Below are 20338 nucleotides of genomic sequence, written 5' to 3' on the forward strand. Positions count from 1 at the left end.
GTTGGCTCACAAGTTGATGATGATGCAGGATGGAACGACGCCGCTGATGATTGCTGCTCTGAGCGGCCATGACACCGTCGTCAAGACGCTCCTCGCCGCCAACGCCGCTGTGGATCAAGCGATGAACGTACGTTCTCTTCTTTTGCGCTCTTGAATGTTGGCTCACATGTCAATGATGATGTAGGATGGAACGACGCCGCTGCACATTGCTGCTCAGCATGGGCACGATGCCATCGTCAAGATGCTCCTCGCCGCCAACGCTGCTGTAAACCAAGCTAAAAACGTATGTTCTTTACTTTTGCCGGTTGCTCTCTCAAACGTGTGGCCTCACATGTTGCTGATGATAAAGGGTGGAGTGACGCCACTGTTGACGGCTGCTCACAACGGCCATGACACTGTCATCAAGACGCTCCTCGCCGCCAACGCCGCTGTGGATCAAGCTATGAACGTACGTTGTCATCTTTTGCGCTCTTGAATGTTGGCTCACAAGTTGATGATGATGCAGGATGGAACGACGCCGCTGATGATTGCTGCTCTGAGCGGCCATGACACCGTCGTCAAGACGCTCCTCGGCGCCAACGCTGCTGTCAATCAAGCTATGAACGTACGTTCTCTGCTTTTGACGGTTGCGCTCTTAAATCTCAAATGTCGATAATGCTGTAGAATGGAGGGACATCATTGTTTATTGCTGCTCTCAATGGCCATGACACTGTCGTCAAGACCCTCCTCGCCGCCAATGCTGCCGTAGATCAAGCTTTGAACGTACGTTCTCTTCTTTTGCGCTCGTGAATGTTGGCTCATATGCCATTGATGATGAAGAGCGGAGCGACGCCGCTGATGGTTGCTGCTCAGAACGACCATGACACTGTCGTCAAGACGCTCCTCGCCGCCAACGCTGCTGTCAATCAAGCTATGAACGTACGTTCTCTTCTTTTGCGCTCTTGAATGTTGGCTCACATGTCGATAATGTTGTAGGATGGAGCGACGCCGCTGATGATTGCTGCTCTAAACGGCCATGACACCGTCGTCAAGACGCTCCTCGGCGCCAACGCTGCTGTGGATCAAGCTAGAAACGTACGTTCTCTGCTTTTGCTTCTTGCGCTCTCAAATTTTTTGGCTCACATGTTGTTGATGATAATTTAGGATGGAGCGACGTCGCTGCTCCTAGCTGCGTATCAAGGACATGACGTCATTGTCAAGACGCTCCTTTGCGCCGACGCAGCTGTGGATCAAACAGCAAAGGTGCGTGTTCACCTCTACTACAAGGTACAAACTCGTCTCGTATGTAGGACGGGGACACGCCACTTTGTGCGGCGTCGCGCTTTGGCTATGCCACAGCGGTGCAAATTCTCCTGGACGCCGGGGCCGATGTCGACAAGCGCGTGCGTACAAGCTTCAACGACCGCGATATCCTGCTCTTGGTATTGCAATAGCGTGCACTTCTACATGCGTCACGAGCTTGACCTAGGACGGGACGACCTCTCTCTTGGCGGCGGCTCTGCGTGGGCATGAAGTGGTTTGCCGCGTGCTGCTCCGTGCCAACGCAAATGTTCACGCGGCGGACAGCGTACAACCTACTCGGTCCGCTGCATGTCTCAGTGATACCCCGATGTGTAGAGTGGCCAAACCGCACGCATTGCTGCAGAGCGCGGTGGGCACGAGTCGGTCGTGCGACTCTTGCTCGATGCTGGCGCCAGCCTCGAGGATGATGAGCAATAGGTTGCTCAACTTCTGCTTCCTTTACACTGGAAACGTGCCTCGGTTCGTGCGCAAACCGTGCTCGTAAACAAAGAATTTTGTGCTTTCCCCATTTTGACTTCGGCCGATGCGCTGTACCAACGAAAATGAATTGGCTGCTGGCCCTGCCGAGACGCCGGACGCACTCGTAGCATTTGTAAGTGGGTGCACACAACGTCGTGCAGTCGTCCGGTGGGACGTGGTATCGTGTCAAGGCGCCGACCGCGCTCCGTGGCGCTATCGATACCGTTGCGTGGCCCAGACCGTTGGACTTGAACCGAATCGGCGTGGTCGCCAACATTTCGCAAGCTAGCTCAAAGATGGACAACATTGGCGCGCGCGTTGACGACCATCTCGCCGGCTACAAGCAGGTGGGCTTCCTCCTGCGCTCGTGAGGCATGACCGGTGCGTCAAGCTGAGGGTGCTTGGTCGTGGCTCGGGATTGTGCGAGCACACCGATGCCTCCAAGCGTGGCGCCGTCGGAGCCTGTTGCTCCTGATATCATCCGGATAGGCGTATCTAAGTCGGTTAAAAGACACATGAAACGGGTGTGCGATGATGTGATTGGCTGCTGGCGCAAGTGGAGCAATCTCGACACTCGGAATTCGATACACGCCGCCATGTTCCGCCAGCTCCTGCGCAACGCGCTGCCAGCGACGGGCCTCCTGACCATGGGCGCGGCCTTGGCATCAACGACGTCCTGCGAAGCGCCAGCTGCGTTCACGGACGAGCTGCGCCGGTTGCGCGCCAACGAAAAGGACATGACGGCGCGCTGGGTCAAGGACGAGGAGGGCTGGCGCCAGCTCCCGTCGCGCGTCTGGCCCGTCAAGCAACCCAACGCCGACCAGCTTGCTATGCTGCAAAAAGACATCACATCGACGTGTAGCTCGCGCGATCCTCGCTGCAACGAGCTCCGCTTTGACCTCGCGACGCTCAACGTCTTCAACAACCTCGACACGGAGGCAGGGTATCACATGTACGTCGACCTTGCGAGCGAAGGCGATGTCGACGGCCTTGTCGCGGTCGGTATGTGCCTCGTCGAAGGCTACGGCGTCGAGCAAGACTACGTCATGGGCATCGAATGTCTTCAACGCGCAAGCGCCTGTGGCCACCCGCAAGCCGACTATGAGCTCGGCGTGCTCTACTACACGGGCGCTGCAGGCAGCGACCTACCCGAAGACGAAGCGAAGGCGCTCGAGTGCTTTGAGCGCGCGCTCGCCAACGGCAAGTTCTCGTACGCAGCGTACATGGTCGCGGACCTCCTCTTCCAGAACGCGCCGGTCGCCGAGTATGGCCGCGCGCTCCAGCTCCTGTACCTAGCGGCCGAGAACGGCCATCGCTTTGCGCGTCAAGAGATCCAGGCCTTTGTCGAAGGCAAGCACCGCGCGTTCAAGAAGCTGTGATAGAATCCGACTACGATCTTAGTTTCCGTACTGTAGTACCTTGAGAACTGCATCAACTTTCACTTCTGGTCGACCACAATCCATCGTCGTCACGTCCCGTGCGATCCGGCGCAGGACGGTCTCTGGTTTGGTCCTTGGGAGAGTGGCGTGGGCTGGGTCGACAATCCAGCAACACCCCCTACCCAGGCCCTTGACCAATGTGGCCAAAAACGGGTCTGCCATTCTCCTATCCAAGTACACTTGTGGAAAAAGAGCAAATCCGATAGCGATCATTTAATTAAAACTACTTTTTTACGCGAATATCTTGGCGTCACCTCCTTTTTTGTCAATCGCATTCCTTCGACACCCGTAAAGTGCGATCACTTAAAGCACAGCACGCGATTGCCTTGTCCGAGTACACTCATTGATCACGCCACTCGTAGCATTGCGCCAAGACTCCGTTCATGGCCAACGATCCATTGATGCAAGTCTCTCAATGCCATCTACGCTTACTAGAATCAACGCCAGTGCTTGAAACGAGCAAATGGCTTGCACTGCATTTTCTATCAACTCTTGGCAGTATCAACCTCCTACAGTGTATCAAGCCGAGGCCATCGGTCCGTGGTCTCCACCTACCACTCTATTCCAGAACGTTCACGCTCAGGCGCCACGCAAGATGCCCTCGCTGGAGGCCACCACACATGCGTTCGTTGGGCCGTATCGACAAGGTTGCAGGGCACAGAGGGGCGTGCACGTCAGTGCAACTATCAACCGTTTAGTCGAAATTCAGTCAAGGTACTGTTTTAAGGTAATTATCGCAGCTGGCCCCTGGCTGCGCCACGCCATGTGGTCGTCTGATCGCCATACAATTCACAAGAGAGTCGTCAGTAGCAAATCTCCGCCGTCGTCAGCAGCCATGTATCTCCAGACGCGTGGGCCGATCGTCAGTGAGCAAACGCCCTTGAACAACACGATGGCCAAGAAGGACAGCTGCGACGAGAACACGTGCGACCTCAAGGAAGAGCGTCGCTGCAATGACATCCTCTTTGCCATTCTCTACCTCCTCGCCTTTGGCGGCGTCCTCGTGCTCTTTGCGACCTTGTCGTCCGAGGTGCTCGACTACGCCGGCGACAAGCTCGTCCAGGAGCACCACAAGTACAAGTACGCGCTGCGCATTGCCGGTGCGATTGCCGGCGGCTCGGTGCTCCTCTCGCTTCTCTGGACCGGCATCATGCTCGTCATGGGCAAGCTCCTCATCTGGATCGCGGCCATCACTGCGATCGTCGGCACGTTTGTCGCTGGCGTCTTTGGCTCCAAGTTCCTCTACGACAACGGCGACGAGACGTTCTTTTGGTGCCCCGTCGCGCTCGGGTCGCTCCTCTCGATCATCATGACTGTGTACGTGTGCTGCATTCGCCGCCGCATCGCGTTCGCGTCGGCCAACCTCAAGGTCTCGTGCTCGGCCGTGCTCCGGTACCCGGTGATCCTCCTCATTGCGCTCGCGGCGACGCTCGTCCAGGTCGGCTGGGTGCTCATCTGGGCGGTCGCCACGTACGCGGCCGTGAACCACGGTGAGTACACGAGCACGGACGGCAAGGGCTACAACGGCGCGCAGAAGTTTGGTATCTTTACGCTCATGCTCCTCGCGTTCTTCTGGACGCTCTTTGTCATCCGCAACGTTGTCCACGTAACGACGTCGGGCACGGTTGCGGCCTGGTGGTACAACGCCGACAACGAGCGCAAGTCGATGACGAGCACGACGGCCCTCTGCCGCGCGCTCACGCTTTCGTTTGGCTCGATCTGCTTTGGCTCGCTCGTCGTCTCGATCATCGAGACCATCAAGACGATCCTCGAGCTCTTCCGCCACGCCGCCTCCAAGTCGGGCAACTCGGTCGCTGTCTGCCTCCTCGGCTGCCTCGAGTGCATCATTGGCTGCATCTCGCGCATCGTCCAGTACTTCAACAAGTACGCGTACTCGTACGTCGGTATCTACGGCTTTAGCTTCATCCGCGCCGGCAAGGAAACGTACGAGCTCTTTGAAAAGATGGGCTGGTCCGCCGTCGCCAACGACTCGCTCATCGACAACGTGCTCCTCATTGGCTCCGTCATGGTCGGTATGGTCGGCGCCGCCGCGGCCTACGGCGTCGTTGCGTGGGATCGCGCCAACAACAACAGCCTCTGGACGCAGAACCTCGACAAGCCGCAGCTCGTGCTCGGTATCACGGGCCTTTTGATTGGCTTTTCGATCTGCTACATTGTCATGGCCGTCATCAACTCGTCGGTCGCGACCGTCTTTGTGCTCTTTGCCGAGGACCCGCACTCGCTCCACCACTCGCACCCAGAGCACCACGACACGCTCCACGAAGCGTGGAACGACATCTACCCGGAGGAGTACGCCAAGAACCCCCACGGCACCAAGAAGGACGAGACCAAGGCGTAAGTTTCGTCTACGATCTAGATCTCACGTCTGTACTACATCGGGACGAATGGCGACATCAGTTTTGATCTGTGCTACTTGGGCTTTTGTGGTATCGAGATACCGTGTTGATGGTTCGACGAGCCTGTCGTTATGACAGATGTGGCGGACAGTGTGGTGGGCAAATGTGGTAGTACGTGCTTGAGAGCGCGCACAGAAAGTCACAATATCGAGAGCTAGACGGCAGATCACCAACGGCCAATAAGAAATACGTTTCGTTTTGACTTTGGTCCCGATGGATCGGCTACGGTACAACGAGCTTCAAACCAAACGTGACAATAACCCAGTAGCGTTGCATCGATTCAAACTGGCTAGCGCTCTACGAAACGTTCGTCATCAAAGGGAACGGCGTTCCCTTTGTACCAGTACTAGTACAGGATAAGAACTGCAAGGTCCAGAACTTATCGCACAGACCCAAGTGCAAAGTCAAGTGCAATGTGAGCGGAAACCGTGCAAAGTGGACATGTGGACCACGCAAATGACAACCATGTCCACCAAACAACGAGAAATGCAGTCAGATACGGTACAATAAGAGATGAGTTGCTGGTTATCAGTACTTGTCGCGGTTCATCGCATTGATCGGGAAGAGAATGTCGGTGCGGATAATGTACTTGCAGTTTTTGAGCGGGCCGTCGCCGACGTCCACGGTATCGTGCTCGGGCATGTGCTGCAGTCCCGACCCGGTATGGTACAAGCAGTGCTCAAAGAGCACGATGCGCCCAGTCTTGGGCGTCACGGGCGTTCCCGCCGCCTTCTCGGGAGAGTCAAAGCTCAAAAACACCGTCTCGCCGCCGGTAAAGTCGACGCCGCCGCCGTCGTTCAAGTAAATGAGCACCGTGATCAAGCTCTCGCTGCCTACACTTCTGTTGACCCATAGCTCTAGCCAAGTCGCGACGACGCACCAGACGCCTCGTCGGGCACGATGCGATCATAGTGGGCGTCAAACACGTCATCACCGAGGTACCGGAGCATGCGCAGGCGCGGCGCCAGACCCAGTGGCATACCACAGCCTTCGCGGTCAATGTAGCTACAACAACAAACAGCGTGAGCCAGAAAGACCAGGTCGCAGTGGCGTACTTGACGATCGCGGGCAGCGCGTCGCTGTTGAGGATGCGCTGCCAAATGATGTCGGCAAACCGCTTGTTCTGCATGACCGAGAGGTTGTACTCGGTCTTGGACCGGCGCTGGTCGCCGTCCGGGTGCATCTTGGTGAGCGCGCCGCTCACGCTCTTGAGCGCCGGCGTCATGTGCTTGATGAGGGCCTTGCACTCGTTGGCGCTGAGCACGTGATCGAGGACCTCGAACATGCAGTCGGCCGGCGCGACGCCGTACTTGTGCACGTTCGGCGGCAACGTCGGCTTGGCCGCCAGCGCCGGCGCAATGGTGCTGCTCATGCTGGTTTTCCAGTTTTGGCCGCCATGCACCGCAAGTAGCCAATCGCGAGGCGCTCGACGCTAAATTTCAGCCAATCCGCATCGAGGTAGCCATAGCGCGTCTATGCACCTCCTCACTCCGCCACGATCTTTGCCAGTCGTTCGCAACGCATCTATGCGTCGATGCAATGGTAGTGGCAGCTGCGTCGTCTGGTGGCCGCTTCTAGTTCTGGTTGCCACCAGATTCTGGGCGAGGACGCAGCGACATTGAGGCTCAGGAAGCATCCAAGCCGCGCAGCTTGCTTGGATGCTCCTGACACCGACAGCGCATGAAGCTGCAACGAGCCCGCTGGCGCTAGTATACAATGGCAGCGGATGCGAGGAGGCCCCAGGACTACATGTCATCGCTGTATAGGCCATGCGCAAGGGAAGATCCTCGGTGCCAGAGACTCTAGTGTGATGAGGCCAGCCAGCGGCACGAAGTAGAGTGGTTCAGACTAGATTAGATCTGGAGAAACGACAAATGGGCTTGAAGGGCCTCGACGTTGGCGAGGAATTGGTAAAACATGGGCAGCGACAGCTCCAGCGCCTCGGTCGACCGCAGCGCCGTACCGCGCGGCTGCAGAACAAATGTCAAGACGACAAATGGAGCACCGACCTAGTGTATCGTTCCTTTGCTAAACGATTCGAATGCAATTATGTGTACCGATGGCAAGAGGCTCGTGGCCGTCGTGATGCCAAGCTTCCACGTCATGTCGATGAAGTCTGCGTGGACGAGCTGGAGACTGCGGCACGATACATCGGCTGTCGCCGTCCATCGCGCGCCAAAGCGCTTAGCTGTAGCTTCATTCGCGCCTATAAGCAGTGCTAGTCGTTGTGCCCCAGTGCGGTCAAGTGTACCTGCTGCCAAAAGTGCTGCGACGAGATCGTTAGGCGACGCCTGCTCGGTGATGGCGGTCGAAAGGATCGCCAGTGTGTTTTGGAGAATGTGCTATGCACTGCATCAGCCATTGCGCTGGCGATATGCACATACCTTGAGTGGTGTAAGGTTCATGTTGTGAGCGGCTGCAAAGCCCGAGGCGAACGTCGCCACGTCATGGTCCTAGCGCCGCATGGGCTTCGCTTCCAGGCGTATCGCTGCGGCAGGAAATACCTGAGGCGCGCCTGCGTAGGCCATGACAAAGTTCACGAGCTCATCCTGCATGGCGTCCGTCATCGCACTCATGTCGGCCGGCGCCATCGCTGTCGCTCGATCTTTCGCTCTTCGGACTGGAAAATCCATGCAACAGCCAATCCGATCGTTCATCATGCGACCTTTATGGCGAATCAAAACGATCGTACACTATTTACGTGACTACGAAATACGATCTTATTGCGCAATGATTGGCCAGACTTTAGTTCAAGCTTCGGTTGGTTGCTTCGACCCTGCAATCTTTGGCACGCTTGTCAATGCTCCAAACCACGCACTAGCGTAGTAGTCTCCCGTCGGCATGCTATACCGTTGCGCAAGGTTCTAGTTAACGGTTCGAAAATAGTTATTTTCTTTCGCAAAAGTAATCACTGTCAGAAAGCAGAACGAGCAGAACGAAGGTACTTCAACCACCACGGCAGGCCTCTATCGCGTCGCCTTCTCCAGCTGGGCTCGCAAGGTAACTTGCAGAAGCCTTTGCATGCGACTGTACCAGCTGCGCAACACACAACAGTTTAAGCAAACCGACGAACGAAGTGACGCTTTGACAAAGAAAAGAGTCTGGGAAGAGACGTCCCGTGTGAACAGGTTCACGATCGGAGCAGTGACGGCCTCCTCCCAACTGCACTCGTGCTGGCAATCCACTGCGCATTGCTCTCTCTACTAGCGCGAGCGCGAATCTCATGCACGTCAGCACACCGGACCGAGGCTTATTGGGTGCTTCCAGGGACTTTCGATCGACGTTGTAGCTCGACAATGTATGCTCGGCGGTGGGACGGGCGTAGGATGATTGGAACCGAATGCTTGCACCCGGCCGTCGTGTGCACTTGACTGTAAACTTACTCCTCGACTACGACGTCATTGGTGCCACCGTCTTGTCGCTCAGCGTCGCAGGCGGGTGGCCATCGGTCGCGTGGCGCGTAACACCCAGAGTACCTCTGTCGACGCGTCCACAGCGGCGTCTTGTCCTCTTGTGAAGCTCTTGTGAAGGACACGCCACCTCCGCACGGTCGGGCCGTCCTTTTCAACGGCAAAGTCGACAGCACCACGCCTCCAAGGGTTGCATCTGGTCGCCTCGTCTTGAAAACCTGCTGGTTACACACCGTGTGTCGCCGTGCGGGATCCGAAGCGCGTCACAACTCCGTGGCGCCGTCAAACCGCTCGCATTTCGCAATATGCTCAGCGTCACGCATACGCTGGCCGTGCACGTCGACAGCCTCATGCCCAAGACGAAATACATCAAAGACGCCCAGCGCAAGCGCTGCGCCCTCTGCCTCCGCCGCTTCCATCCGTTTCGGCGACGCCACCACTGCCGGCTGGTACGTGCGACGCCCGTCGTCGCTTCCTCATGATACCCTTCCATTTTGCTTAGTGCGGCGAGGTGGCCTGCCACCAATGCACGCTATACGTCACTTTGGTGCTGCCGGGCACAGCGACGTCATTGACACGCAGTTGCTGCCGGTGCGCCGACGCCAAGGGCCGGGTGCTGCCCATCGGGCAGGAAGCGGCGCTCGAGCACTGGACCACGCCATGAGCGGAAAGGCAACTTCACCAAATAGCTTGGCATTTGTATGCCATACCCAACCCAAGACGATGACGCGTGGGTTGTATACGATACACGTGGTGCACCTGCACCCATGTGTGGGAAACACCACGCGTGGGTGTGGGAAATACATAAAAACACCCAACTTTCGGTCTGCCCCAAGGAGACACTAATTTACACGCTAAAAGAACGACAACATTGTACAATATGCTGGATCGTCATCGACGCCCACCACAACGTATGTGATGGAGAAGACACTGGGCGGCGCTGTGTGGTCACCGATACGGAACGGCGCCGTGTACTTCATGCCAGATCGAAAGAGACACCCAAGCGCCATTCATTTGATTCCCACGACCATCCAAATCCTGGGCATGTACTTGTCGGTGAGCGTGGCTACTTGAGTACCAAGTGATCAGTTTTATTCAGAATGGTCTTTGAAATACATTGCCCACGTTCTGTTGCTGGTCGAGTTCATGGCGCTTGACGCATCAACGGTGTTCGCGACAATATCTGTTCCTCGTATCTGCACAAATGGTTTGTTGTGTTTTGCTGAAATGAGATCTTGTACCCAAATTTTCTTGTGAAAATGTGTTCTTATCGCTTATAGTGTCTGTAGCACCAGCCAGGACGTGGCTACGTTGCCACCTTGCAGCGACAAGAGTGCACGTGGCGTGCGGTATACGAAGAGACGCGTCTGATATCGAGGCCAGTGATACGCACCGTACGTCTCTTTTGGCCCGATTTCCTTGTGCACAAGTCCACGCAACGATCCGACACGAGCGATCCTGCAACCCTATCCACTCGGTCACTGTGTAACGCTCGCACCACGCGATGCCACGTCATCGTCTCGACAGCTCCGGAGCCGTACGTTTCAAAAGCAAATGCTAGGATCATCTTGCTACTAGGAACGTAGCCGAAACCCTCGCACGGCTCATCGCCTCGTAGCGTAGCAAGGCAACAAAAATACAACACCGCACCCTCTTTACCTCGCATCTTGTCCCAGTGGTCCGGACGCCGCCGCAGTCGATCGATTGCTCGTGTACCATGAACTTTGCGTCCCCGTTGCGCCATGCACGAGCTTGAGCAAGCCGGTGTCGTCGGGTGTGGCGTGTGGGGTCGGCGCCAGGTGCAAAAGTTGCGTGGTTTTAACGAGACGCTGCGCAGCCCGTGCTTTATCACGTTTTCCACCCAGCTGCCGTATCCCCGAGCCCTACGCCGGATACCATCCATACAAACAGCAAGTGCCCTTTCGATCCGGATAACGGGCGGAAGGAAACGAGGTCGCCCATCACCTGACGGAGCGTATTTCTTGTGCGGCAGTTTGCGATTTCGACTGCGATGGACGCCGAACAGATCGAAGCCATGGAAGCCAGCATCCAAGAGAAGCTCCGCGCGATGGAGGCCATGGAAGGCCTGCCCAAGGAGGTCGAGGCCGAGATGGAGCCCATCGAAGAGAGCTCGACCGAAGAGGCCAAATCGGTCGCGTCGTCGGGCGACCACCATCATGCTCAGCCGGCGTCGCTCACCGACTACGAAGACCACTCGTCGCCGATGCACCACGCATCGTATGCGATGAGCCAGCCCGAGATCCCGCGCCCGCCCCGGAAGGCCAAGTACGCGTACGTCCGCCCGCGCTACATGGACGTTGAGCGGTCGCCGCTCTTCATCCGGCACCGCGAAGAGCAAATGCTCCGGCGGCGCGAGCTCGAGCAGTTCAACAACTTGCGTGCGCAGCAGCGCAAGGAAGCGTGGGAGATGCTTCTGCGGCAAAAGCAGGAGGCCGAGGCCAAGGAGCGACAAGTGATCCAGGACCGCAACATGGACGCGCACAGCTTTCGCCAAATGATGAAGACGCCGTCGAGCTTCACCAAGGAAGAGGACACCCGGCATTCGATGCCTGCGCGCATGTCGCTCTCGAGCGTCCGCTCGTTCCGCCCCAACTCGGCCAAGATGGCCCCCGCCGTGTGATTCCGCCTACTGTATTGCCTCCATGTCTGTGAATATATGATGATCCAACTACTGATAACCATCTTCTTCAAAGGGCAAGGTGGTCGCAGAAAGGCAACGTCGAAAACACCCAACTTTTTTCAACATTCAACGCGACACGCCCGCCAGTGATCGGGCAGCCGACGTATGGCTCCTGTGGCTCCACATATCGAATCGCTCGCCTTCAACAGTACCTTCAACGGCCGCCGGTTGAGGTCAAGCGGCGTCGGTAGGAAGCCGCTCCGTGTATTGACACAGTGGACGTCGACGAGCCAGAGACACGGCCATGGGAGCATTGCGTGCGTTTAGACACTGGCTTCATGGACCCGCAACTGCGGCAACGCTGGCTTTCTGCGCGAAGCACAACATCGCGACACGCTCGTCGTCTGAGCACCTCCCGTCCTTGCACTTTGGCTACACCTTGCAGCTACTCTTGCTGCGAGTACTATACTATAGTAGCTTCCAGTCGCGCGTTGCTAAACGTTAGAGACGATTGTCAATGAAAACGATAGACAATATTGTTGCGATATTTAGAACTCCGTGTCGGCCATTGCCGTCGCAAACCGGACGCTGTGCTCCTCAAACAAAGCGTAGAGGCGGCTGACGATCACCGGGTGCCGGCCACTCCGGTCGTCCGTCGCGTTGTAGAACGGGCGGGGTGCGACGCCGTGCAACACATACTCGCGCTGGTCCTAATGCATCCCATCAATATCGTCCTCTTGATCAAAAGCATCAAGTACCGGGTTTGACGGCTTGCCCAGTGCGGGTGGCCACAGCACACTGCCAAGGACCGCGCGGTCGGACGGCGACGTCACACGCACCGACGACGTGCCCGAGGTTAGGGCATTGCGCAGCGCTATGGACGCCCCGTCGAGCACATGCGAAACGCTGGCGGCCGACGCGACGAGCACCTCGACGCGCTGCAGTGCCAAGACAGCCTTCTCCATCGCATCGTCGGTGAGCGCAGAGAGCACGAGGCGTTCGTCGTCGGTTGTGCTCTTGCCATCGGATTCAATGGCCTCGTCATCAAGCGCGCTCACAGCCTTGTCGCAGGCGTCTTGCAGCAGCGCATTGGCCGCCGCGACCACCGGGAGGTCGTCGTGGCAGTGGGCAAAGAGCACCGAGAGGCTCGAGAGCGTCGCGACAAGCATGTGGTAGAAGAGGCCGCGGGGCGACATGGTGTCGAGGTAGTCGAAAACCTTCTCCGCTTCCAGGACTGGGTCGAACAGCGACCGTTGCTTCTCGGCCGGAAGCGGCGCTGCAGTCGCCCAGAGACGGTGCCACACGTTGGTGGGCGCGTCGACGTTGGCTTCGTGCATCCGGGCCGAGAGCTGGCCTTGGCGAAACCGCGAGACGCCATCGGCGTCGCTGGCGTCATCGAGCGGATCCCGCGGCAGCCAGTCGCGCGGCGAGTACCACCGAATAAAGTCGGCCAAACATGTGCCCGGGTTGGCCGCCTACACACCGCAAATGAGACTAAGATCTGAAGAAGAGAACGACCTTGAACGCTTGCATGTCGGAGATCATCGACGAGCTCTGAATTTGTTGCCGTAACAAGGTCGACTCGGCCGAGACACCGAGGCTAGAGAGTACGGTACGTCAGCCAAGGACGTAGAAGAAGGCGGAGACCGACTTGGCAAGGATGTCTTGCTGCTGCTTGGCTGCGTCCTCGGTCAATGGCGCAGGGTCCTGCGTCTTGGGGATGTTGAGGCACTGCGTCGGGTCGCTCAGGCTCTGCATGTCGTTCATGCGCCGGAGCACACCGACGGCCGGCGACTCTTGAAGCGAGTCGAAATACTCGTCGTCACTGTCGTCGCTGCCGACGTCACTCGTCGCACGACTCTGTCGACGCGAGAGCGGGGACCGAACACGTCTACTCAAACCAGTATAATGGACGACGTATGACCACATGGACATACCGCGCAATGCAGATGTTGAGCATCTGTAGCTTTTGGTGGAGGAGGTTCAAGTGAAAGTCGGGCGTCGGCATCGAGACGCCGTCGAGCGGGTCGACGTCGGCTGGGTGCAGCAAGCCGTCGACACCAATCCCCTACCCTCGGTTGAGCAAATGCGACAGCATTCTACACAAAGGCGCGTACGGTCCACGGCAAGAGCAGCTGGGTCGTCCACGTTTCGCGCAGCAAGCGCACAAACTCGACCCACACTGCGCACTTCATGTTGATGCCCTCTAGCATCGTCCATAGCATAATGAACATCTCGTCCATACGCCAACGCAAGTGACATGACGTACGCTGGTGCACCAAGAGCATGGCGAGTCGCGACACGAGCTGTCCGACAACGACGCCGTGGCGGACCTTGGGTAGCGTGCACCAGCTTGACGCTGTCACATCCACGTCATTCGGTGGGGTTGTGAAGAGGTTGGCGACGAGGTCACGCACTGACTCGACCGACATCGTTGACGAGACCCACGACCCAATGGCGGCGCCGATGGCCACGGCCGCCCGCGCCGCCGGCACGCTTTCTTGATACCGCGTCACCTAACCTCGGGTCAAGTGACCGATATTGAAGCAACCTTTGTACCAGTGGGTTGTCGCCGAGCGTCGACGGCGCCATCTCGGACACGAGCATCGCGTGGCCTGCTTGCCGGAGCTGCTGGAAGGCTTGGACGAGCTGGCGGAGCATAGTCGTCAGTGGCAGCGCGTCCTGGTCCATCTGGCACGTGGGTGACACTGACCACTCGGGCGCCATGACGGGGTCGAGCGACGAGTGCACCACGTTATCGACAAACATGCCTAGCATGGGGTGCAGCTACGATGGCCCACGAGAGGCAGTACCTTCGCGCAGCGCCGGCCAGCGCACGGCGAGGTGCAAGTGCCGCAGCGGCGACAAGCGCGGTCCCCACACCACCGCCTGGAACGGCAGGTTGCGACGGAGCTGCGCATCAATCGGGTCGCGCCATGGCGTCTACAATTTATGAGGTTGACAGGACGCTGGAGCGGCTGGAGAATTGTACCGCTGGGTCTTCTTCGTGCAAAATCGACGGCGAACGAGCGTGCCACGCGTACGCAAAGCCGACGGCCGCCGAGAGCCCGAGACGCAAGTCGTTGCCAGGTACATCGCGCATCGCTTCGTCGACGTTCGATGGGAGTTGGAGCTTGGCTTGGAAAAAGTCCATGAGCCCTTGGAGACACTGCTGCGCCGGTGGCACCTAGAGAACATACTATTCGCAAGAGCGATACGCATCACGTAGCTACCTCGGGGACAGTTGCCGTCTCGAACTGCAGTGCAATGTTGCCATGCGCGCCTGGCACGGCGGCGCCGAGGTACTGCGCGTCACCGCCGAGGCGCACGAACACCGGCAAAGTGCAGTTGCAGTTGCCGAGCGCAACGATGAGGCTGCTAAGCAGCGTTCGCGCGTCGTGGTCCATGACGCCGAGCGTCGCGTCCATCGAGATGCTCGCAATGGTGTCGTCGTCGGCGTCGGGCAGGCCAAAGGCTGCGTTAAACTGGTGCAAGACGAGGTGGCTCTCGACGCCAAAGTACCGCTGGATGCTACGCGTGTCGCCAGCGTCAAGCGATGCGTTGGCAAGCGCCAGCATCGTCGGCGTAAAGTGGCGCGTGGCGTCGGTCCACGTCGGCGCCGGCGCGTCGTCCGTGTGGAGCACAAGGAGGTAGTGGCGCTGCTGGAGCGGCAGGACCCGCGCCTTGGGCCCATCGCTCGCTGCGCCCTTCTCGACGAGAACCCACGCCCGCAGCGTCTCCTCGAGGCCCGCAATGAAGCGCTCCCAGTCTGTCTCGTTGGTGAAGTCGACGAAGCGGCAGGTCGGATCTTCCTCGACGTCCAGCATGGTCAAGAACCCGATTCTGGACTTTTGACCAATCGGAGCGCGTCGCGTCGAGAATTGCGATTTTAGCCAATCCAACGACGCGATTCCACAAAAATTCCGTGACCTGCCACGTCAGATTGCACTTTCTACGATCCGACATTGCATTTGGCACCGAGAGAAGAAGCCAAGCACATTAGTGTGCTCAAGCGGACGACGCACGGTGCACCAAGACGGTCGTTGACGTTGCCCTGCATTGTGTGGAGCGCTGTACTGTCGAGCATGATTGTCGACAGGCTTGTCGCTGGAGGTGAATGCGCTACGGTGTTTGCCGACAGTTCAAGCTGGCTGACGTGTCCGTGGAAGCAAGACCATACGATTAATTCTGCTGGTCCTTGTCGAAGCCACACAACTCAACTGCAATGTAGTGGAGTCCCAGCGGCCAGAAGCCCTACATGTGCTCGAGCGACTACTGGCACTTGGTGGTGCGATGCGAATCGGTATCAGTACGCGAATCGTTTACTCGCAAACGCTTATTGCCGACTACCCGTTAAATAGGGCGATTGGTTTGTTTGCCGACTACCAGGTAGATGGCGGGACTTGTTGTTTCAACACACGTCCAAAAACCGTTGCGGCGTTTTCAAGCTCATTCTACGACGTTTGGTATCAACGCCGCCAGTCTTGATGAGCGTACGCCTCGGACTGTCCTCAACCTCGAGTAATCCTCCTGCCTCTAGGTCGAAACTGGAGACGCACTTGTGGTCGCTGCTTCCAAGGGCTCGCTCGATGACGTCAGGCGCCTCCTTCGCGCCGGCAGCAACGTCAACGGCGTCCATGGCGGCGTGAGCGTCCACGCCGTTGTATTGCAATGTCGTTTACATTGTGTTAGACCACCCCGCTGTGGGCGGCGGCGGCCAAAGGCCATCTCAGTGTTGTTCAGCTGCTCCTCGAGGCCAGTGCAGATCCCTTTTGCGCCAATGTGGTAGGTACCCCGTCTAGTAGGTACAGCATGGTTCAAGGCTGCCTAGGACCACGAGCTACCACGAGATGTGGCCAAGCAGCATGGGCATACGGCGGTCGTGGCGCAGTTAGCGGCGACGACCACCGCACTCGTGCGACTCTTTGAGGCGATTGTGAACGACGAGGTTGCGACGGTGCAGCAGCGACTGCGCGAGAAGGTGCCTCTCAACGTCCGATACCGCGTACACTCTTCGCTGCACCAGTAGCCAACTTTTTTCGATCTGGATCTAGTCGCTGTACATGAACTTGCCCCTTTGCAAGCACGAGACTGACAAGTATGTTCTGACCGAGGACGACGGCGACGCAGAGCCAGCGGTAGAGCGCACATCCATCTCTGAGCCAAAATATTGATGTAGTACGCTAGGATGGGGTCACGGTACTGCACATTGTAGCCGCCAAGGGCTACGAGGCGATGCTACGAATGCTGCTCGCAGAGGCGACAATCGACATCCATCAAGCTGACAATGTATCCGTCGTATCGAGAACCAGTCGAGTTGAAGGAAGGACATTGTCTAGTACGATCGTACTCCGTTGCACGAAGCCGCGTCGGCCGGTACCACCACCATTGCTACAAAGCTCTTGCTCGCTGGTGCGCGCGTTGATGCTCTCAACCGGGTTCTTCCTTCGCTAAGCAAGCGCGTTTTCGTCTTACCCTAAACCTAGTTTGGCGAGACGCCGCAGCATTTTGCTGCGACAGCAGGCCATGAGGAGACCCTTCGTTTTCTGTTGACAGCCGGCGCCGACGTCAATGCGCGCTCCAAAGTCGGTCGAGTGTCACTGGATGTTCTTTGACAAAATTCGGTGCAGGATGGAACGAGCCTTCTGCACGGCGCGGCCAGCAATGGCCATGCTAGCATCATCCACGTTCTGCTGGCGCATGGTGCTGTTATCAACTCTCGTACTTGCGTACGTAGAACGCCATGACACCGCTGCGGAGAGCGCTATGGTAGGACGACGAAACGCCGCTGATGAAGGCCGCTAGATTCGGCCACGTGGATGCTGCCAATGCTCTCTTGGGTGCCGGTGCTGTCACCACCGACCGCAATCGCGTACGCTCTCTAACTGTGCCACTTGATACGATGGACGTGTAGTACGACCACACGCCCCTGCACATCGCAGTCTTTCAAGGCCACTGCGACATGGTGACGTTGCTTTTGGCAGCCGGCGCGGCAGCCAACTCGACGGATTGGGTCCGATTTGATCGTGTTGCTGCAACTCTAAATTGTGCGATCGTAGGAACTGGACTCTCCGCTACATGACGCGGCGAGGGCTGGCAACACTGAGGTTATCTCGAAACTTTTGGCGGCGGGGGCGACGGTGAACGCTGTCAACCAGGTATAGACACTATCGCCATCGGCTCAATGACCCGTCAAACGTACGTAGAACGGCATGACACCGCTGTACTTGGCAGCGAGCGACGGCCGAGCTGACGCGATCCCCCTCTTCTTGGCCGCCGGTGCAGATGTCGATTCAACAATCCCACACTGCAAAGTGCCAAACAGTGTCCTTGAAACTCGGGCAATTTACACTTGCTATAGTACCGGACGACGCCGCTGCACCTGGCCGCTGAAAAGGGCCGAGTGGATGCCGTGCACGCTCTGCTGGTCGGTGGCGCGGATATCACCGCATGTACTCGAGTATGGGATTTGCCGATATTTGGTGCTTGAGTTTTGAGTTTTGCACTGGGGCAGGGTTGCCAGACGCCGCTGCATTTTGCTGCCAGTGAGGGCCACACCGACGTAGTCGAGGCCATCGTGGTCGCGGGTGCTGTGGTTGATGCCACGGACAATGTACTGCGAACGAAAGGCAACGCTCGCAATCTGAAACAAAGATGTAGAACCAAGCAACACCTCTCCACGGTGCGGCTGTCAACGGGCACGATGGTGTCGTCGCAGTGCTCGTGGCCGCTGGTGCCTCCATCAATGCTTGCGATAATGTAACATACTGCAGCCTGCGAAAATCCACGCAACAATATGGTCTAGAGTGGCTACTCGGCACTGTTTCTGGCGGCCGAAGCGGGCCACGTCGACGTCGTTCAGCTGCTTCTCAACGCCAAGGCCGACGCGCGACTGGCCACAAAGGTAGTCTCGCACCTCTCCAACGCATCGTCCCCTGCAGTCTCTAGGCGAATGCAACCCCACGCTCGGCGGCCAAGATGCAAGGCCACACAGCGGTCGTCGAGCTGCTCGACAGCGTCCTGCACCCAAATGGTCATGTCTCGCTGCAGGACGAGCGTCTTTGCAAAAAGCTATCCGACGCCGTCACTTGCAACGATCGCGAGCGAGTGCAAGCGCTACTGGCGTGCGGAGCCGACCCCAACACGCTGTTCGAGGTCGGTCTTCTGCACCGAGATCTTAGTGGTGAGGGTACGGTTGGCTCTGTAGCAATCGCTTTTGGAGACAGAGCCTGGTGTTGGCATCTCGTTCCTCTTGGGCAAATCAAAGACCCATATTAACGTACACAATCGCATGAGAGCACGTAGCCGTGGCTTGATGGCAACACCCGTAGGACGGAAGCTCGCTTCTGCACGTTGCGGCAGTCCAAGGCTTTGGCTCTGTTCTTGACGACCTTCTTGCCACGCCGACAATTGACGTCGACGCCCGCGACAGTGTACTGAGATGTCTCTCACTGGAGCAGTACGATATGGCTTCCTGGCTAGACGGGCGCCACGGCGCTGTTGGTTGCAGCGAGCCATGGACATGCCGCTATTGTGCAGACGCTTCTACGCGCGAACGCAGATTTCAATCTTGCATCCCTCGTGCGTTCTTATGTGAAGACAATATGTCGACGATTTGTAGACACATGAGACGCCACTGCACAGTGCGGTGCGCCGAGAGCACCGCGACGTCGTCGAAGCGCTTTTGGACGCGGGAATCTTCCTCGGTGCCGAGGACCAGGTTTCGAGTACATATTGTAAGCTGCTGTGTGGACGTCAAATGTGTAGGACAACAAGACACCTTGGATGCTCTGCCAAGAAGTCGACAACGAAGCCATCACCGAGCTCTTCCGTACCAAAACTGACGTCTCTGCATGTGAGGAGCCGGCGAGCACGGCGTCGTCCGAGGAGCTTGTCCAAATCGTTCGAGGTGGCGACGTGGCGCAGCTGCAGGCGCTTCTACAGGGCGATGTGAATCCCAACGTGACAACCACCGATGTAACGAATGTCGTTCGCACGTCTCAGGAGACTAACCCACAAGTAGACAGGCGACAGTCTGCTGCACGTAGCGGCCCAAGGCAAGCAAGGTGCAATCCTCAACGTGTTGCTCAAGACCAAGCGAATCAACTTTGACGTGCGCAATCATGTATGCTTGTCGATATTGCGTTGTGGAGCGCAAGGCTGGAGAGACTGTAGAACATGGAGACGGCGCTTCTTGTCGCTATCAAGCAGCGTGACGTGTGTTTTGCACAAAAGCTACATCGGGTGATGCTGCCAGCGACGCAATACGTACGTCACCTCAGTTTCAACAGCGTTTGCGCGTGTCGGCTTAGGTTTCGGCAAATACTATCGTTGTGAACCGGGACGAGGCGCTTGGAGGAGGCCAAGCGAGTATTGTCTACATGGGGGAGTTCAATGGTGACGCGGTCGCGGTCAAGACGGCGCTCTTTCCGTCGCAAGCACCAGGTCTTATCTGCGAAATCGAGGCGCTCCAACGGTACGTACTCGCCTCTTTGATCCGTACCGCTGCTAATTGCAGTTATGGCGATGCAGCTGCGACTCGCCGTATCTCACGCGGCTTCTGGCCGTCGCCGATCACGACACAGCGTGTCCCAAACTCGTCTTCGACTATATGGGTGTCGGCAATCTCCGCATGTACCTCGACAAGAAGCGCGACGGTATCGATACCGA

General features: G+C 57.7%; 9 protein-coding genes across 10 annotated transcripts in view; 6 read left to right on the top strand and 3 right to left on the bottom strand.

The window, feature by feature from the left end:
* Nucleotides 1-16: 16 nt before the first annotated feature.
* SDRG_11097 lies at nt 17-1719 on the top strand (the record flags this gene model as incomplete). Of its 2 annotated transcripts, XM_008617122.1 has the most annotated exons (11): nt 17-127; nt 185-283; nt 350-448; nt 506-604; nt 664-762; nt 820-918; nt 976-1074; nt 1144-1242; nt 1290-1382; nt 1469-1567; nt 1618-1719. In XM_008617122.1, exons 1-11 carry the CDS (start codon nt 17-19, stop codon nt 1717-1719), a joined length of 1098 nt encoding a protein of 365 aa, XP_008615344.1. The 2 variants fall into 2 exon arrangements, with proteins under 2 accessions (XP_008615344.1, XP_008615343.1); XM_008617121.1 differs by lacking the exons at nt 17-127; nt 185-283 and having other exon boundaries at nt 327-448.
* Nucleotides 1720-2327: 608 nt separating this feature from the next.
* SDRG_11098 (hypothetical protein) lies at nt 2328-3238 on the top strand. The gene has a single exon (XM_008617123.1). It carries the CDS (start codon nt 2358-2360, stop codon nt 3138-3140), a length of 783 nt encoding a protein of 260 aa, XP_008615345.1. The 5' UTR covers nt 2328-2357; the 3' UTR covers nt 3141-3238.
* A 766-nt stretch (nt 3239-4004) lies between these two features.
* SDRG_11099 (hypothetical protein) lies at nt 4005-5633 on the top strand. Its single transcript, XM_008617124.1, has one exon. It carries the CDS (start codon nt 4036-4038, stop codon nt 5557-5559), a length of 1524 nt encoding a protein of 507 aa, XP_008615346.1. The 5' UTR covers nt 4005-4035; the 3' UTR covers nt 5560-5633.
* A 477-nt stretch (nt 5634-6110) lies between these two features.
* Nucleotides 6111-7038, bottom strand: SDRG_11100 (hypothetical protein). Its single transcript, XM_008617125.1, has 3 exons — nt 6673-7038; nt 6498-6622; nt 6111-6450 (listed from the first exon to the last, which is right to left on the bottom strand). The coding sequence occupies exons 1-3, from the start codon at nt 6987-6989 to the stop codon at nt 6146-6148; spliced, it is 747 nt and encodes a 248-aa protein (XP_008615347.1). The 5' UTR covers nt 6990-7038; the 3' UTR covers nt 6111-6145.
* A 380-nt stretch (nt 7039-7418) lies between these two features.
* On the bottom strand, nt 7419-8264 carry SDRG_11101 (hypothetical protein). Its single transcript, XM_008617126.1, has 5 exons — nt 8122-8264; nt 8002-8070; nt 7869-7959; nt 7675-7823; nt 7419-7626 (listed from the first exon to the last, which is right to left on the bottom strand). Exons 1-5 carry the CDS (start codon nt 8248-8250, stop codon nt 7471-7473), a joined length of 594 nt encoding a protein of 197 aa, XP_008615348.1. The 5' UTR covers nt 8251-8264; the 3' UTR covers nt 7419-7470.
* A 1068-nt stretch (nt 8265-9332) lies between these two features.
* SDRG_11102 (hypothetical protein) lies at nt 9333-9691 on the top strand (the record flags this gene model as incomplete). Its single annotated transcript, XM_008617127.1, has 2 exons — nt 9333-9476; nt 9530-9691. The coding sequence occupies 2 exons, from the start codon at nt 9333-9335 to the stop codon at nt 9689-9691; spliced, it is 306 nt and encodes a 101-aa protein (XP_008615349.1).
* Nucleotides 9692-11000: 1309 nt separating this feature from the next.
* On the top strand, nt 11001-12254 carry SDRG_11103 (hypothetical protein). The gene has a single exon (XM_008617128.1). It carries the CDS (start codon nt 11039-11041, stop codon nt 11666-11668), a length of 630 nt encoding a protein of 209 aa, XP_008615350.1. The 5' UTR covers nt 11001-11038; the 3' UTR covers nt 11669-12254.
* SDRG_11104 (hypothetical protein) lies at nt 12170-15554 on the bottom strand. The gene is made up of 11 exons (XM_008617129.1): nt 14902-15554; nt 14661-14855; nt 14482-14611; nt 14228-14439; nt 13938-14184; nt 13786-13874; nt 13606-13736; nt 13320-13559; nt 13187-13268; nt 12427-13143; nt 12170-12378 (listed from the first exon to the last, which is right to left on the bottom strand). The coding sequence occupies exons 1-11, from the start codon at nt 15493-15495 to the stop codon at nt 12217-12219; spliced, it is 2799 nt and encodes a 932-aa protein (XP_008615351.1). The 5' UTR covers nt 15496-15554; the 3' UTR covers nt 12170-12216.
* A 601-nt stretch (nt 15555-16155) lies between these two features.
* Nucleotides 16156-20338, top strand: part of SDRG_11105 (hypothetical protein) — a gene marked incomplete at both ends in the record, with an annotated part of 4713 nt that continues 530 nt past the window's right edge. Inside the window, 27 exons of the mRNA XM_008617130.1 lie at nt 16156-16161; nt 16209-16313; nt 16361-16453; nt 16500-16673; nt 16723-16806; nt 16856-16957; nt 17008-17106; nt 17155-17253; nt 17299-17397; nt 17442-17540; nt 17583-17681; nt 17728-17826; nt 17875-17982; nt 18030-18128; nt 18183-18281; nt 18329-18427; nt 18474-18572; nt 18617-18823; nt 18876-18947; nt 19000-19101; nt 19151-19249; nt 19290-19388; nt 19436-19645; nt 19692-19793; nt 19844-19936; nt 19981-20144; nt 20201-20325. Coding sequence (XP_008615352.1) covers nt 16156-16161; nt 16209-16313; nt 16361-16453; nt 16500-16673; nt 16723-16806; nt 16856-16957; nt 17008-17106; nt 17155-17253; nt 17299-17397; nt 17442-17540; nt 17583-17681; nt 17728-17826; nt 17875-17982; nt 18030-18128; nt 18183-18281; nt 18329-18427; nt 18474-18572; nt 18617-18823; nt 18876-18947; nt 19000-19101; nt 19151-19249; nt 19290-19388; nt 19436-19645; nt 19692-19793; nt 19844-19936; nt 19981-20144; nt 20201-20325 — 2935 coding nt within the window. The remainder of the gene's footprint in view (nt 16162-16208; nt 16314-16360; nt 16454-16499; nt 16674-16722; nt 16807-16855; nt 16958-17007; nt 17107-17154; nt 17254-17298; nt 17398-17441; nt 17541-17582; nt 17682-17727; nt 17827-17874; nt 17983-18029; nt 18129-18182; nt 18282-18328; nt 18428-18473; nt 18573-18616; nt 18824-18875; nt 18948-18999; nt 19102-19150; nt 19250-19289; nt 19389-19435; nt 19646-19691; nt 19794-19843; nt 19937-19980; nt 20145-20200; nt 20326-20338) is intronic.

Source organism: Saprolegnia diclina (genome assembly GCF_000281045.1).
Source record: "Saprolegnia diclina VS20 unplaced genomic scaffold supercont1.39, whole genome shotgun sequence".
Taxonomy (NCBI): Eukaryota; Oomycota; class Saprolegniomycetes; order Saprolegniales; family Saprolegniaceae; genus Saprolegnia; species Saprolegnia diclina.